This window comes from Vollenhovia emeryi, unplaced genomic scaffold, assembly GCF_000949405.1.
Source record: "Vollenhovia emeryi isolate VEMERY1.0 unplaced genomic scaffold, V.emery_V1.0 DF939154.1, whole genome shotgun sequence".
Lineage (NCBI taxonomy): Eukaryota > Metazoa > Arthropoda > Insecta > Hymenoptera > Formicidae > Vollenhovia > Vollenhovia emeryi.
The window spans coordinates 110,372-127,577 of record NW_011967212.1 but is presented as its reverse complement, the minus strand read 5'-3'; the positions used below and the strand labels follow the sequence as shown (position 1 = coordinate 127,577).

The following is a 17,206-nucleotide window of genomic DNA, read 5'->3' as shown; positions in this document are numbered from 1 at the left end:
ATCAAGTTCTAGCATCGTGGACATTGGCCTTTATATGGGTGCGTTCTTTTAGGCATCGGATTTGGCAACCGCTGCGCATCGGATTTGCCGGCTGACGGAAATCTGCGGTGCAGTCGACTGCGCAGTCGGGCTAAAAGAATGAATTACTGCAAAAACTGCTGTATCCGATGCCTAAAAGAACGCACGGTATACGTTTCATGCGCGACTCGGAAAACGCACTCCGTGTCTTCATAATCGTTACGTTTATGATTCTAGCAAACTAGCGATGCTAGTGATTTTTAACAGGCTGCAGGATTAGAGGTTATTTTGCGTATATTGTTATCGTAATATATATCGGTTTTGAAAACTCGCGAAATGATTTCTGCCTTCATTTCACAAAGAGTTCCAGTGACGTTTGTCGCTGGCAAATTCTACAAACCGTGTTTTCGTACCATAAGTAAAAGTTCTTCCGACAACTCGGTAGAAATTAATACTGCAGTGGAAAATGACATGGTAAGGGCATTCCGAAGTGTTTGATTGCACTAAAAATCTATGATTAACTTTAGATTTTTTATGTTGTCCGTACATCTCGAAATATTGCGAATTATAAAAATCATTGCTTCGTGTATTCTGCAAATCGAGATGTATCTCTGCGCAAGGTTTCATCGTATTTGTTGCGGTATTTTGTTCTTGCCTCTTTTTAGATTACTTTTATATGTTATATTTATATATTTCTTTTGCATTTGCAGCCTATCGAAATTAAAAATCCCTATGTAAAGGAAAAACAGCAGTGTATCCTATGTAGATTGGGTATTGATCCAGATTATAAGAATATAAGATTGCTTTCGCAGTTTCAAAGTCGATATACAGGCAGGCTGTATGGAAGGCACATAACTGGGTTGTGTAAAAATAAACAAATGAAATTAGAACAAGAAATTGCAAAAGCTCAAAGTGCAGGTACATCCACACACGCACACGTGTATTTTTTAAATTTAGGAATGTGGATAATAGATTTGTTAAATTACAACTATAAACATTTGTTTTTATATTTTAGGTTTGATGGGTTACTGGACGAAAGAACCAGAATATGTTAAAGACCCAAAACTATTTGATCCAAATCACCCATTTAGGCCACACAAGTATTAAGCGAGTGATATTACGTAGCTATATACATGTGTACGTACATTCATGTTTATACATAAACGACAAATAAGATGACAAGTGAGATGATTATAGTGCATTGTATTAACGCCACCAAATTTTTATTTATTTAAAGAATTTGTCGTATTTACGCCAAATGAAACTTTTATGTTCGATTATACATAACGAATAATTTTGCCAGCTGAATGTTAAAGTGATTTTATAGAATACCATATGCAAATCTTGTAATATTATAATATAAATTTGTACTGTTATTGGATACCAAATAGTTTTTTAAGATAACACGAAAATTATCATCATTACAAACATGGAACTATATGATTTGTTTTACATAACTTAATTCTTTAAATTGTTCTGCATATAAAAGTGTAAGACAGTGTAGTTACAGAAAGAAAATAAATAGTTTATATAATATTTTTTATTCTGGTAGATTTTGACGTAAAACAAAACTTTTCACAAACTATTAATTTTTAGGCAAACCGTACCTTAATATCTTACGTGCAAAACAGTGAGATGAATCGGATAATAAAAAGAAAATGCAAAACTACTTTTCAGAAACGACGTGACTGCATATATTTCATAATTAACAAAATTGATATACATATTAAAACATTAAAAAAAATAAAAACAAAGAAATATAAAGTGTACATACATCCTTTCCCTTTCACAATGCGTTATAATGTTATAATGTGTTCACATGTGTTATATTCATTTGTACGCACATCGGTTTATGTCATATACGTACATTTATTCGTCAAATATTTGCGAAGTAAATTTTCTATCAACTTTTAGAAAATGTCGTTGAATCGATTTATTGGCTGGTTACAACGAATATCTCCTCTCTCTTTTTTTTTTTTATCAGTATCGAGCAGTCCACGGAACCGTAATGGTCGCGCATGCGCGTGAAGGCTCGACCCATCTAACATCCCCCTGACGTCAAGAATAGTGTGTACGTACGTGTTGATGCTTGCTCAGAGTTTGCTTACAAACGAATCGATTTTATTTGTACCGTAATCGAATAAGTAACAATGGACGTTGACGAGGACTACGACTCCGACTCCGAGTATAGTGATTACGACACCGGGCGATATGATAACCGTGATTTTCCCTTAGTAGGTATGTTTTTAGGCCCGAATTACTCGACGCGGCGTATGGGATATATATATGTTGCGCTCCGAAAAAACATTATGTATCCACGCAATTCTAAATATATGTAAACATCTGTTGTTTGGAAATCCAAATCGCGCGTGAACGTGAAGCGAATATAAGGATCAGCTGTACTGACAGTTAAGTCCTCGTCTGCTGCGGTAACTTGCTGCATCGTTTTCGAAGGCTTGTTTCCTGTTGCCGCACTGGTAAACTAGTGCGATAAATTAGAATAAGAACAAGTGTATGTATATTTTTTCCTTATTTCAGCTCGCTGCACCACCCGGGGAGAAGAAGAAGTCGGGACGACGTCAATTTCGTGTCGCATTGGCCAGATTTGCGTCAAATTTTGGTCGATTTGACGCCACGTTGACCAAAATCCGACATAAATTTCGTCAATGCGACACCAAACTGACATCGTCCTGGCTTTTTCTTCCCCTCGGTGAGTTTCACCAGTGCAGGAACAGAAAACAAAACAAAGCTATAGATCATGGCATAACCTACGTATAAAATGACGCACTTGCGCCTCAGACTGCTCGAATGTCCAATGTTCAAGTTGAACTGTTTTACAGAGTCCCCGCGTAGCGGCCTAGATGAGGATCATGAAAACTGGTCAGACGTAAGCACGGTTGAGCTAGGTATAGTCTCCGATATGTTTTACATCTTAACGGATACCACGGTTCTCCGCAAGTAACTTGTAGTAGGTGCCTTCCGTTTAGCGATGCTGGTCGACACAACGTCATTCTGGTTCCCTTCGCACTCGACAAACTATAAGGACTGAACGACACTTGTGTGAACGGTCGCATCGCTGGCCTGGTCTGATATGTAGAGGAAGGTCCTCTATTATGAGATAGATTTTTTTATGTGAGACAGCAGGTTTTCGACGCCCAAATTCAATCGCGAATCTTTTTGCAACGACTACACGACTTGACAATCAGTTTTTTATCGAACAGATTTCACTCCAAGGGCAATAAGTGCAGGGTGTATCGAAAGGTAAGGTCAACCGAAGAGGAGGTGAAAGAGGAGCGTGAGTAGAACGCAAGATGTAAATGAAATTTTTTCGTATTTGCTATGGTTTAGGAAGTACAGCGCTTTACAGGGGTTGATAAAAAGTGTGGAACCTCTCAATATTTCGAAAAGTACGCGTTTTCGAGAAAAATGTTTTTACACAAAAATTGTAGGGTTAGTGAAGCATCACTTCACTTAGTCCCGGAGGAGAGTCCTTGGGATAAGCTACAATAGTCCTCTTTGGTTGATCTTACCTTTCGATACACCTTGTATAGAAGAAAGTTTCCTATTCTGAGGTAATGGATTTTCTATTAAATTAATAGGTGTCTTCTGTATGTTCCGCCGTGAATTTATTGCCCTTGGAGCAAAATTTGTTTAGTGGAAAATTTATTGTTAGGTCATGTCATTGTTGTAGGAAACAGATTTGTGATTGAATTTGGGTGTTGAAAACTTGCTGTCTCGTATTATAATCCTATCTCATAATAGAGGACTTTTCTCTACATACATATGCACTTATTCTGTCCATCACTGTACAGGATGTAACTAAGTGCTAAACATTCCTCACGTATAAAGGATGAAAATATGTTACATGAACATAGAGATGCTTCCTTCCTCATTTTGGAAAAAATATCGAATTATCAATTTGCAACGCCATTTATTGTCAACTGCTTGTGATGCTTGCACTTCCTGATGATCCTGAATCGTTTGAATACATTATGGGCACATTTATGAACATACAATAGTTAAAACTACCTGTTCAGTGATATGCGTTCAGTGATACAGCAATGAAGTAAGTGGAAGGAGGACTAATTACTTACTAAACCCAAACGTTTCCTGCTAGAGGACTTGCATAGGACGGATGACATTTTAAACAAGAACAAACTAGCTTGTGCACCCATAAAATGTACACATTTCAATCATATTAGATAAACAGTATTCATTTTATGTCTTTCTTTTTCTCTATTACTGGATGGGCTTTATGACAACAGTTATGCCGGTGTTTCACCATTTCCAGATGTTTGTACAACATATTTTCATCCTCTATATATGAGAAATGTTTCCTTCAACGTTTGGTTGTACCTTTTAATCACACCTTGTGTAGGTGTGCATTTGTACGTGCGCGCTCGCGTGTATAAAATATGTGTGTGTGTGTGTGTGTACAAAAAAAATTATATATCATCAAATGTATAACAAATTATAATACATTTGTAGATTTATCGAGTAACAGACTAGAGTCTAACATGGAGGACGTTCCAGTGCCCTCAGAGAATACATTTGATGTGACATTACCAGCGACACATTCTGTAAGTATTTCCCAGTATTTCAAAGATAACATCTGGTGTATTATTAGTCATGCTAATGTATAACATAAATTAGCACTATTATAATAAATATATTATTTGCAGTATTTAGGGCAGAATTTGGAGGAAGTAAGGGGACGGACTATATTGGACGATGGCATTTATATGAATCTACCGTTAGTAGTAAAGCAGTCTGTATTATTCCCTGGACAAACGTTACCTATGACAGTCTTTGGTACACAAACTATAGAGATGTTACAAGCGTGCATACAAAACGATCGTACTTTTGGTGTCGTATGTTACGGTTATCCTGACATGGAGCGAATAGGAACGACCGCAGAAATTTACGAGTACACGGACGGAGGTGTATTGCTTGATCACGGACGGCGAGAGTTTCGCCTGAAGGCTAAAGGCAGGCAACGCTTTAAGATATTACGTATTGTAACACAGGTTGGTTTTTACACGATGTGTATACAAATATACATTAGATTTACGACTGCTAGCTTGTATTGGTTTATTCAAAAAGCACCTTTGAATAAATGATAGTTAAATGTATTGAGATCATGTAAAAACTATTAGAAAAGATCTGTATTTGTAATCTGAAAGGAGACATTTTAGAGTATATTTTTCATAAAAATTATTGACTAGATTTTTAGAAAAGTTTTAGGGGAGTCTTAATCAAGTTTTTGTATGTAATTTTATATACGAAATGATGTATATTTTCAACCTTTGACGTTTATATCTGATATCTGTAAAAACTCCCGACAGAAGTCGCAAAAAGAAGTTTGTTGTTTCTTTACCACTTTCAAAACAACGTAATTACATAAAAACTAATTATTGAATAAGCTACAATTTAATAATTGGCACTGGTATTTTTAAGTATAGAATATTATATGTACAGAGTGATGGACAGAATGGTTGCAACACATTTTTAATGACGTAAAGAATTATTTGACGTCAGTGCATGATTAACTAATGTAGAAAAATTGCTAAACGACGCTTGACTGGCAAATTGTAATTAAAAAAATTTATTGCGAAAAATATTACCTCGGCCAGGGTTTGAACCTGGACTTCCCTACACTCTAGGCGGGCGTCTCACCAATTCGACTGTTGTGGTAATATCCTTCGCAATAAATTTCTTTAATTACATTTTTAATCAGTTTAGAAATGTGCATTTAGATGCAGGTTGTGCTTCAAAAATCTTCTCCGAAGAATATTTTACTTGATGGCCATTTCGAAACCATTTTGAGCGTTTTCGATCCATTTTTCGAGTAAAATTTTTCTCGCAGAAAATATTTTGGAACATACACCTTTAATCTAAATGCACTTGCCTAAACTCATTTAAAACAAAGTACAACCATTCTGTCCGTCACTGGGAATATTAAAGATTTTAGTTTTGGATGTTAATATAATTTTGGTTATTTAAGTAATTAAGTGATTATTAGTTATTAATTTTTTATGTTATTTATAATCAGGATAATAACAAAATTTCGGCAAATGTTAAAGTATTACCAGAGATAACACTTGAGCCACCATTTTTGGACCAACGTTTAGCCTCATTAGATCACTTGAGAATCTCTGTCGATTCTGAGGAAGATATGAAAAAGCAAGAAAGAGTAGAAAATTTTGATGCTGCAGTAACTGCTTGGCCAGCTTGGGTCTATAGACAGTACGACCCTATAAGACTCTCCTTTAGAATACGTCAGCACTTGCAATTTCTTGAGACTAGTATGTGTTGTGATCATATGAAAAATTATGTCGCTTTGACACTTATTATAATTTTTAGAATTACAATTTATATTTTAGGAGGTGGTAGTGTACCTAAAGATCCCGTAGATCTGTCCTTCTGGGTTGCACAAAATATCCTAATGGATCACAATGAAAGACTCATGTTATTAACTTATGATTGTGCTATTTCCCGATTGCAAAGAGAAATGAAATATCTCGTAGAAGTATGTATGAAATAGTATCATGCCATAGTATAACTAGTAGGTCCACTCTGTCATTTGTCTCGTTTTGCGTCTATCCCTTCTGAGCATCCAACATTTTGTTGGTGCAGCCAATGAGAAGAAAGTTGTATGTGGGGTAGTAGAGTTTGATGAGTACGCACTCATACGTACGTATGTGCGTACATACACATATGCTGCTGGATTTGTACCAAAAACATGGCGAAATACCATGTATTCGAGACTACAAAAATCAAAGGAGCCGACAGAGAGTGGACCTACTAGTTATACTATGATCATACTATATATTAAACCGTACTTTTTTGGTATATAATCTTTAATATCAATGTCTGTTATTTGAAGGATAAGATATATGTATGTGTTAATTGCGAATCCTTCATTGGGAGACAATCACATATGTTCCCGATGAATAAAGAAGGCCCACAGGGTACTTATGTCAATCCTGGCGGTGTTATACATGAAACTATAACTTTTTATCATGTTCAAGGTGTTGTACTTAACAATTCAGATCCTTCAATTGAGTACAGCTGGTTTCCAGGGTAAAATGCAACGTTCTAGCATGTAAAAAAATCATGCGTAAAATTTTATTCTACTTCTCATACATGTGTCATTTTAGATATGCTTGGACAATAGCTATCTGTAAAGGCTGTCGTCATCATGTTGGCTGGAAATTCACAGCGGTGGGAAGTGATTTAAGACCCAAGGAGTTTTGGGGTCTAACGCGCAGAAGTTTGAAAAATAAAGACTTAAAAGTTAAGAAGAAGAAATAAAAAGAGGATCAAAACAGTAATGTACATTATGCATCATAAATGTCTCAATAATCGTTAGGTGAATATTTTTTGAAGCAGTATAAGTCATGTTTATATATTACGATCAGTACATTATTTTGAAAATGGGGAGAGGCAATCAATAGTTTTAGTCCAGTTAAAATACAATGTTTTATTACGTCATTGTGTTCAGAAAAATATACTGAGCAACATATCCAAATTCCGCCATCCCTAAGTATGTTTTTTTACTAACAATTTATAAACAATATCGTTTTTCTCCACAAATACGATGAATTTCGAAATTAGTGTAGAGATCAAAGTTGTAGAGCAGACAAATATCTACAAAAAATGTTCTTATGAATTGTTTGAAATATCTCATATTATTTGAGATATTTGCAACAAGAGTTACTAGGCTACGCGCGGAGCGGTTGTCTAATCGTATTTTGACTGGACTATTTGTACACGAAAGAATTATATTTTATAAACGCCATATAAGGATTTCCCTGAATAAAAATTTCTTAAAGTACGAAATGTAATATAAAGTTATAGCCATTGTTCATGTGTTCAGATTCAGCTTTTAAATTCTTAACACATCGTAATCGAACAACTCGTTTTAATTCTCAGTCTATTTTAATGGCATATTTGTAGATTAAAATGTTTAAATCGTATGTATATTTCTATTTTGTTTATACATGGTCAAGTAATAATTGTAAGGTGATAAAAGAGCAAAAGAGTATCGTAATACCATACAAATAGGAAGATTAAAAGTGCTACGAATATAAAGGTGATAGGAAATGTAATTTTTAAAAATTATGCATAATGATATACAAGTATTTAAATGTAACCTGCTTTTTTAGAATTCTTAAGTTTCTATTTCATATATTAATAAAAAGAACATTTATGGTGCTTAATGTATAAATTATATATGAGTTTTGTTTTGTTTGTAATTTAACTAGCTATGCTTGGACAATAGTGATTTATAAAAGATACTTTGTATATGGGAAAAATAGTTATAGTAATAAAAGTTATAAGTTATATTAGAAAGAATTTGAAATAATTTCTATAGATGCTACTGCAAATTGATCAGTTATTTCTCCTATTAATTAAACTTTGTAAGATCTTTTCCTTTTTATTATTATAAATTATTGTAAAATATTGTAAAACTTATGTTAAGAAATATATTGTGCTTTTGTATAATCTTACTCACTTAATGCTTTGAACAAGAAAAATGGTTAAAATATTTGTTGAGCAAATTTTCAGATTTTATTTAATGTATATAAATAAATTCCTTTTATTTGTGGAATTTTTATTATGATGAGATGCATATGTATATACTTATGTATAATATACATATAGTTTGCTGATACATTTATGTGTAAACCATATTTCTGTACTGGAATTTTATTACAATGACACATATTTTATTGTAATCTTTAAAATTTAGATTTAAAAATAAAGTGTGTACAAGACTAAAATAAAATATATACGAAATTTTATATATTACAATTTATTTAAGATGAAATATTTGTATGTGTATGCCCGTAAATCTCTCTCTCTCTCTCTCTCCCCCCTCCCTCTCTCCCTCCCATATTAAAGTAAAGAATAAAATATCTAGTCGTTCAAATAATTATAAGCGATAATATATGTTCTATGTAGAAGCTTATATTTGTCTAGAGTGTCTAGGAAAATTAAAGAGACTTGTTTTATGCTAGAACGACATGTGTATTAATTTTTTCATTAACACATTGCTTTACATTATTGTTTACATGAACGTGCAAAGTAATAGTTTAATGTCGTCTAAAGTAGACGACAGATCTAACCCTAATTAATAGGTCTAATTAGATTTTCATGTAAAGCTTTGCCTTATTCGCTATTGTTAAAAAAATAAGAAAATGTATTTTCCCTGAAACATTTAAGCAGATTGTGTCCCTTTTCGCAACCAGTTCCAGCTGAAACAATACTTTAATGTTTCATTCTGCTTTCATTTAAGAGAAATGTTTGAGAGAATTGAAAGAATCATAAGATTACAATATCAATTTTGTAATGGATAAAATTGACCTAGGCTCTTGTTAAATGCATATTATACTTACTAATGTCTTTGCATGCATTATATGCTGCTTCGAATTTTTCTTGCGGTATGTCTGCTGGCAATTTACTACGAGCTAGCTCCCACTCAATCTCTTCGTCTGCATTCATCTGGCACAAGCAACATTAGAAAAATCAATGTGTTCTTTACTTATTTTCTTAATGCACACATTATAACGAAATACAAATATTGCTTACAATTCCCATTTTCTTTAACATACAGGTACCAAAGCAGGCAAGCTTTTCGTCATTCTCCGGTACTTCCCCTTTTGTTCTGATATTTTCCAGCACAGCTGAAATTCAAATTATTATTAATGTATATATCATTTATTTTAATTTTGTAATTACGCATATAATTTATTCTTCACTTGCTTGGATCGATCCCAGTTTCAGTGACACAGTCACTTCTGTACTGTCTCAATTTTGCCTTTTGTTCATCAGTTAACCCACCCTACAGTCAAATAGATATTTAGGTATTATTATTCACATTTGGATATAAATTCACATTTTTGGCATGTCGTTTGCATGAATGTACAAGGTGATATTTTAATGTCATCTAAAGTAAATGACAAGATCTAACTAGTCGTCTTTTAAATATGTATGTCTGAAAGATGACTTAAAGTTGTCTTAAAGATGTCTTTTAGACATGTATACTGTATGGGTATAATAGGTCCAATTAGGTTTTCGAGTAAAGTTTTGTCTTATTCGCTAATGTATGCCTATTGTCAGTAATTTTAATGCATTTATAAATGTGCATCTTCTATTTAAGATGTATCAGACGATCAAGAAATATTTTTTACAATATTTAATTTTCATTCTGTAAAAATTAAATACGTTAAGAAACAATACGCAGTCTAACATGAGAAAAATTAGAAAGAAATGCGAAAACTTTTACAAATAGAAGGTTAAAGATGTATGTGAATAGTAAGTTTGATAGAATTAAATTGAATATACTAAAAAATGATTAAATAAAGGACAAATAAAAACAAGCCATATATTTTCCAGAGAAGTAGATTAAATACATTATTAGCAAAGATAATAGTCTTACCAAGACAGCAACGAGAGAAATTGCAAGCACTATTACAATTGCTTTCATGTTTAATTTTTCTTTTCGACACTATGTAGTTTAAGTCCGTGATCAAATATAGTTACTGGCTAACCATGAGATACTATCCTAAGCTTTTATAGTCTGTGATATAACGCTTATGTGCTCTCCTTGATGATCTCTGGTACCATGCGTGGGGGAATGTTTGAATCACGTCCGTTATCCTTCCGAGGAAGCAATAAATCATGGCACTAACAGCAAACAATACAATATATTCATGTTTCTAGTCTTGAAATTCTGCTACTAATATTTGACAAGTATTAACAGCAGAATTCATTTTAACACTTGTTAGTTGATTTTATACATATATGAGTGAAAACTTTATCAAGTGAAAAATAAAAAACAGCATACTAAATAAGAGATTCTATAGTTTTAATTTCAATTATAGCTATAATGATTGGTAAACTTCTACAGGTTGGGGACTAAAAGGAATATTGAATTTTCTGAAAATTGACATGAAGGTAAGGGAAAGAATCCCATTTTACTGTAACTTTATACTTTGTAAATATAATAATAATAATAATTCAATAAACTAAACATCTTGTGGGACTAGAGAGAGAGAGAGAAAGAGAGCGAGAGAGAGAGAGAGAGAGATGGCTGATTATTTACAAATTTACGCAATAACGATGTGACATTGTGATGACAATGGAAAATTAAGAAGAAACGGAGAAAATACATATATAATCTGATATCATTTAATGAGAAAATATAGATAAAATTATTAGTGCTTGAACATTATTAATACTATCTAATTATCTCAATGTATTGACATTATTGAAAGCTAAGGTTTTTTTTAGACATACAATGAAACGCGCAGTTTTTCAAAGATTATTACGCAGAAGTACTTCCTGTCGTATAAAAACGAAACTTTGTTATTTTAATATTTTTCTCGGTAATAAGTATAGGAACACTGTTTTTCTTGTAATTATTTTTGAAATGAATGTTTTATCTAATAAAGATGAGCATCGTCTGCCAGCTACAATTTCCTTGAAATTATTGTGGCTATGCCGATTAGAATTTTATGATTCTGAGCGTCAATTATCTCATGGTATTCACACATACACAGCACACATCGCGCACGCGTCATCATCATCATTATATAGTCGATTTTATATAATTTTTTCCCGTATATACGATGTGACATTGTCATGGTATTAAAGTATAGGCGTCCTTCCTGTCATAAAAAGATCACTTAGCGCGATAGCTCTGACGCTTTATTTAGTTTACACATGTATACATTTCATATGAATAATCCTAGCGATTCAAGTAAAGTTGGTGGAGATGTGCACAAGGACGATTTGTCGTTTCTGAGATTGATTATTGTTAACTTTGATACTGTTGATAATAGGTGTTTCTAGTTAACATTTTTGTTTTTACATTTATCGCGCGTGTTATCACTTTGTATATTCCGTGTATAAATAATTAGACACCGATTGGATATACAGCTTCTTAAAACGTTATATCTTCAAAAAAGAAAATATAATTATAATTTTTCTCAGTAATAACGTGTCAGTTTTGACAATATTTTATTTAACAAATTTAATATTGCATAACAAGCAATATTTGATTAAGGGGTTACAACGCTCTAGAAATTTCAAAAAATCGAAACTTTCGCTTAAACGATGCTTTAAGGTCTTAGAAATAAGGTACATTTGGTTTCAAATAGATTTATTACATCTCGAACATATCTTTTTAAACATTTAGACCAAAGTGTCTGCGTACGCACGCGTGAGTGTGTATGTTTGTGTACGTTTGTGTGCTGAAAATGGTGTGTATTCTCTAACTGCTGCAAAATTTGAGAGATCGGTGATTTTATTTTATTTTTTAGATTAATAAAGTATCATTGAAGGAAGATTAGTATTGAATTTGGTGTTAATTGGTACAAGGGTTCAGTTATGCATACATATACATATAATATTTATTTTAACTTCAGCATACACACACACACACACATATGCTAAGGAGTGGACTTGATTTACAAACAGTGCCTTAACTTATTCATACCTTTACACTCTCTTATAACTATTCTGCCTAATTCCGAACCCAAGCTTTTATGTACATACTTTTATATATATCCATATTTACATAATTTACACAATATATATATAATACCTAATTTATTACATTTGTACTGCTTAGCTCGTTTCACATTATCTTTACAGTGTCTTGGTCTCTACTTGCTGTTTATTACCTCCTTTATCGAGCTTTACTTATCACTCCTTTCCTCGTTACCATTCTCTTGCTTAACAATTCTACGCTCTCTTTCTTTACATAATTTCCTAATTACTTTTCCTATTATTTTATCTGATTCGTCGCTCCACATTTTATTATCTCTCTTTAGTTCTTTCCTAATTCATCAAATCATCCTCTCGTTTCCATGCAATCGGTCACAGTGTTCTAAAGTATCTTGTCCTAAGTTACAGAAAACGCGGCTCCTCTCATCAATATCTAACCCATATTTATTATTTATCTCCAGGTTACCGCATCTCTGACACTATCTCCTAAAATTTGCTTATCTAAACTCTTCTTTCTTAGGTATCTTACCCTTAATCTTTCCCCTAAATCTCCTTTCTCCTTATATCTTTCGTTATATCTAGATTCCATTATTCTATTACCTTTCAACTGCCTTTGTGAGTGTCTCTCTCTTTCTACAATCTTCTCTCTCCAGTTTTCATTTTCTTCTCTCAAGTTTTCTAACGCCTCTATCCCCCATGCATTCATAAGTCACAAAGTACCTAACGAATTATACTTTATTATAGTGTTTTGGAAAGCTCTCGTGTTAATTTATAAGAATATGTAATGAAAAAAGCGGTTTTATTTAAAAAATTTAAGGTGTTCTTTACTGAGTGACTTTAACGCGTAAATCAAGGTATTATTATACTGTATTATTATATTATATAATGCATAATTTAAAACACTACAACTTTGATTTTGAACATTTTTTCTATATTACATATTTTCAAATTTATTCAAATTTATTTTAACCTTACAAAATATATGTATACCTATTATATTATGTAATATAATACACGTGTATACCATTTGAATATCCAAATTTAAAAAAATAAAAGTGCTTAAAAATAAAAAATAAATTTATAAGAAAAACCTTATGCTTTTATATGAACTACAAGCATGTGTGGAAACACGGAAGAGCATATGATTGTAATAAAGGCAAATGAAGATTTATTGAAAAAGAAAACTTAGAATTGATTTATATACATCGAATATGATTTATTAAACGCAAATCAATGGCCGCGTTCAGCAGACACAATAGTTGAGTAAGCGCCTCAGTATGATTGGTTAATACTTTTAGATCCAGCCAATTATATTAAGAAATCATTGAGCGCTCACTCAACAGTTGTGCTTGCTGAACGTGGCCAATGTTGTCATGTATCATCAACAGATGACAAATGTCAATTGTTTCGTTAAGATAATAGAAATAAAGAAGAGTGGAAACTGAAAATTTGCACATTGCTTCCTCATCATCTGGGCAAGTTGTTTCAATTTTGGCTTCTTCATAGAGGAAGCTTTGCGAGTTAAGGTGTAACTTGAAAATTGCTGCCTCAGAATTTTAATTTCCTCATCATCTGGGCAAGTTGTTTCAATTTTGGCTTCTTCATAGAGGAAGCTTTGCGAGTTAAGGTGTAACTTGAAAATTGCTCCCTCAGAATTTTAATTCACACACTTCTTTTATAAGAAAACCAATAACTCGCATGTACATGGAAGGAGAATTAAAAACTTGCGCATGGCTTTCTCATACGGGAAAGGCTTTGTGTGCCACTTAAAAATCTGAGAAAGCAATTTCGAATTTCTAATTTACACCTTAATTCACAAAGTCTATGAGAAAGCCAAAATTGAAAAAGAAACAACTTATCCAGATGATGAGGAAGCAACGTGTAAATTTCCACTTTGCACATTTCTTAAATTTTTTAAATACATCTTTAGCTGTGATCGTTTATTAACTTATCTTGCAAAGTATCTATTAATGAGCTTAAATCCTTCACTGTTTTCTGCAATTTGCAAATTTTATTGTTGAGAAATTTTACTTCCTTCTTTTTTGCATGCAGTTCTTCAAACAGTACTTCCAAACATGCTTCTGCTTCTAGTGGTGATTGTGAAACCTTTTTGACATCTATATCATAAATTGTTATTAAATTTTTTAGAGGCACTTCTTCTAATGAGTGTTCCATTGACAGGGATCTGTAATACAATTAACATATCAATTTAAACTCGGGCCTGCAGCGGCATTGCATGTTTTGACCGATTTTGTTTACTACTATCTCCACTTCTCTCATGTTTTTATATGAACTACAAGCATATGAAAACACATAAAAACATATGATTGTAAATGCAAATAAAGATTTATTGAAAAAAAAATTATGAATTGATTTATTTATATACATCAAATCAGGATTGGAAAGTAACTCGTTACTTGTAATAAAGCATGTATTACAGTTACAGTTACTGTTTTTGGTAATTCTAACTTAACTTTGTTACTTTCTCTCTATCTGTAACAGTAACTTAACTTACAATCAGTTACGTTTTGTCGATAAGTAACTAGTTTAATTTTAATTTAAAATTTAAGTTTAATTTAAAAAAAAAACAGTAACTAATTTAATAGTTACATTAATAGTTATTTTATATATATTTTAAACCTCCACAGATCGATCAGGTCTTTGCGCATAAACGCCTTTATCTACACTTTACAATTCAAATACTGATTTGATATTTTCATTTTTATTGCAAGAAAGTAACTGCAAAGTAACAATTCGTTACTCTTTTAGTAACTATGCCTGTAACTGTAACGCGTCAATTTTTTATAATTAGTAACTTGTAACTACAACTAGTTACATTTTTAGCGAACAAAACTGTAACTAGATACTTTTATAAAACAACTTGCCCAACCCTGTATAAAATAGATGTTGAACGCAAATCAACATTGTCATGTATCATGAACAGAATGACAAGTAAATATTAAATGTTTTGTTAAGATAATAGAAATAAAGTGGAAATTGAAAATTTGCACATTGCTTCATCTGAGCAAGTTGTTTCAAGCATGTGGGCTGTTTGCAAAAACGTAAGACGATTTCAGGGACGATATTAGCTACAAATCATACGGCTTTGGCATGTGTAATCCCACAAGATGTCCCATCCCATCCACAAGAATCCCATTTTACTGTAACTTTATACTTTGTAAATATAAGAATAATAATAATTCAATGAACTAAACATCTTGTGGGACTAGAGAGACAAAATTGGTCAAAATGTGCAATCCAGCCGCAAGCCTGATTTAAACATAAAAATAATATATCGACAATATTCATTACTTAACATCTTGCTTGTAAACTAATGTTACCTTTTCAAAGAGGCATGTGTCACATTGCAGTGTTGTGTGTTTTGTATACTTTGTTCCTTAGAGCTGCTACAATCGGTGATTTCCTCAGCTTTCAGAGGCGAATTTAGATGTAAAAGTGCTTCTGTCTCTAGTGGCAATTGCGAAACTTGTTGGCTGTCTGTATCATAAATTATTTTTATATTTGTTACAGGTACTTCTTCAAGTAACTGTTCCATTGACAGAGATCTACAACACATACAATTGACGTATGAATTTAAATATAAAAATATTATGTAAACAATATTTAACGAAGGAGACTTTGCTTATTGTCACCAGTAATGACTAGAAATGAGACGGGAAACTAATAGTCAACCCAGCTGGCTAATTATTTAATCGATTTATTACACAATGTTTCAACCCTATTTTTTATTATTGATTAAATTAACTTTTTTATTAATCAATTTTTTATTATTCGATAAAATAATTAGCCAGTTGAGTTGACTATTAGTTTCCCGTCTCGTTTCTAAACAATATTTATTATTTAATATATTTTGTAAATTACTATTACCTTTTCAAAGATGTATGGCTTATGTCATATGTGTCCTGTACATTTTTTCCCTTTATTCCAGAGCTACTGCAACCAGTGACTTTCTTAGTTTTTGGATATAAATTTAGTGACGGAATTGCATTAGGTTTTAAATATTTTCTTCCTCCAGTTACACTTATCGTGAAATCCTCCTCTGTGAAGTGTTTTGAACAAAGTTTTGCATTTGGATTTATTTGTTCCATATTTAGTATAGACAGCCATACTTTCATAATTTCTTTCTTTTTTGGAACTCTAAAAATGATAATAAAAGTATTACTTATTTTGCATAATTCAATGTTATTATTGTCATGAAATATTTATTAATGTTCGAAATGTCTCTTTTATGTAAAACACTACACGTAATCTAACCTCATATAACTTTACTTTATAATTTATATTAAACACTATTACACATTAATTTTATCGTACAATACATAGTTTATATGTAGATTTAATAAAACTATGTAAATTATGTATGTAATTATAGTTTCATAACAATAAGAGTTTATAAGAAAGTTTGTATATTTACTTATGCATTTGTATATCTCTTTCCTTCTGGTAAGTAGTTTTGCACAAAAGACATCTCACAACCATCTTTAAAAATGTGATCAAATATCAGTTTAGTTAGATGGTTGTTGTGATGACTCAATCCCGTCAATTCTTGATCGCATACAAGCAATTTTAGTACGCGAGGTATGTGACATGCATCGTTGGAAAGGTTATCTCATGGGTCTCGTGCCGGGAATCAAGCCTATCCATGGTGGAA

General features: G+C 32.2%; 4 protein-coding genes across 14 annotated transcripts; 2 read left to right on the top strand and 2 right to left on the bottom strand.

Annotated features, from left to right (window-relative positions):
• The first annotated feature begins 255 nt into the window (after positions 1 to 255).
• On the top strand, positions 256 to 1,554 carry LOC105565228 (28S ribosomal protein S18c, mitochondrial). The gene is made up of 3 exons (XM_012018241.1): positions 256 to 492; positions 729 to 936; positions 1,034 to 1,554. Exons 1-3 carry the CDS (start codon positions 355 to 357, stop codon positions 1,123 to 1,125), a joined length of 438 nt encoding a protein of 145 aa, XP_011873631.1. The 5' UTR covers positions 256 to 354; the 3' UTR covers positions 1,126 to 1,554.
• A 495-nt stretch (positions 1,555 to 2,049) lies between these two features.
• On the top strand, positions 2,050 to 8,538 carry LOC105565229 (protein cereblon). Of its 9 annotated transcripts, XM_012018242.1 has the most exons (9): positions 2,050 to 2,256; positions 2,400 to 2,426; positions 2,859 to 2,924; positions 4,507 to 4,598; positions 4,701 to 5,045; positions 6,071 to 6,323; positions 6,402 to 6,547; positions 6,905 to 7,101; positions 7,179 to 8,538. In XM_012018242.1, exons 1-9 carry the CDS (start codon positions 2,169 to 2,171, stop codon positions 7,330 to 7,332), a joined length of 1,368 nt encoding a protein of 455 aa, XP_011873632.1. In that variant the 5' UTR covers positions 2,050 to 2,168; the 3' UTR covers positions 7,333 to 8,538. The 9 variants fall into 9 exon arrangements, with proteins under 9 accessions (XP_011873632.1, XP_011873633.1, XP_011873634.1 ...); XM_012018243.1 differs by lacking the exon at positions 2,400 to 2,426 and having other exon boundaries at positions 2,051 to 2,256; XM_012018247.1 differs by lacking the exon at positions 2,400 to 2,426 and having other exon boundaries at positions 2,235 to 2,256; positions 2,859 to 2,905.
• A 492-nt stretch (positions 8,539 to 9,030) lies between these two features.
• LOC105565227 lies at positions 9,031 to 10,680 on the bottom strand. The gene is made up of 5 exons (XM_012018240.1): positions 10,463 to 10,680; positions 9,787 to 9,865; positions 9,613 to 9,707; positions 9,420 to 9,525; positions 9,031 to 9,278 (listed from the first exon to the last, which is right to left on the bottom strand). Exons 1-5 carry the CDS (start codon positions 10,508 to 10,510, stop codon positions 9,193 to 9,195), a joined length of 414 nt encoding a protein of 137 aa, XP_011873630.1. The 5' UTR covers positions 10,511 to 10,680; the 3' UTR covers positions 9,031 to 9,192.
• Positions 10,681 to 13,917: 3,237 nt separating this feature from the next.
• Positions 13,918 to 17,194, bottom strand: LOC105565225. Of its 3 annotated transcripts, none has more exons than XM_012018238.1 (5): positions 16,970 to 17,194; positions 16,423 to 16,692; positions 15,876 to 16,100; positions 14,439 to 14,719; positions 13,918 to 13,993 (listed from the first exon to the last, which is right to left on the bottom strand). In XM_012018238.1, exons 1-4 carry the CDS (start codon positions 17,032 to 17,034, stop codon positions 14,461 to 14,463), a joined length of 819 nt encoding a protein of 272 aa, XP_011873628.1. In that variant the 5' UTR covers positions 17,035 to 17,194; the 3' UTR covers positions 13,918 to 13,993; positions 14,439 to 14,460. The 3 variants fall into 3 exon arrangements, with proteins under 3 accessions (XP_011873628.1, XP_011873629.1, XP_011873627.1); XM_012018239.1 differs by having other exon boundaries at positions 13,921 to 13,996; positions 14,442 to 14,719; XM_012018237.1 differs by having other exon boundaries at positions 13,987 to 14,719.
• Positions 17,195 to 17,206: the final 12 nt, after the last annotated feature.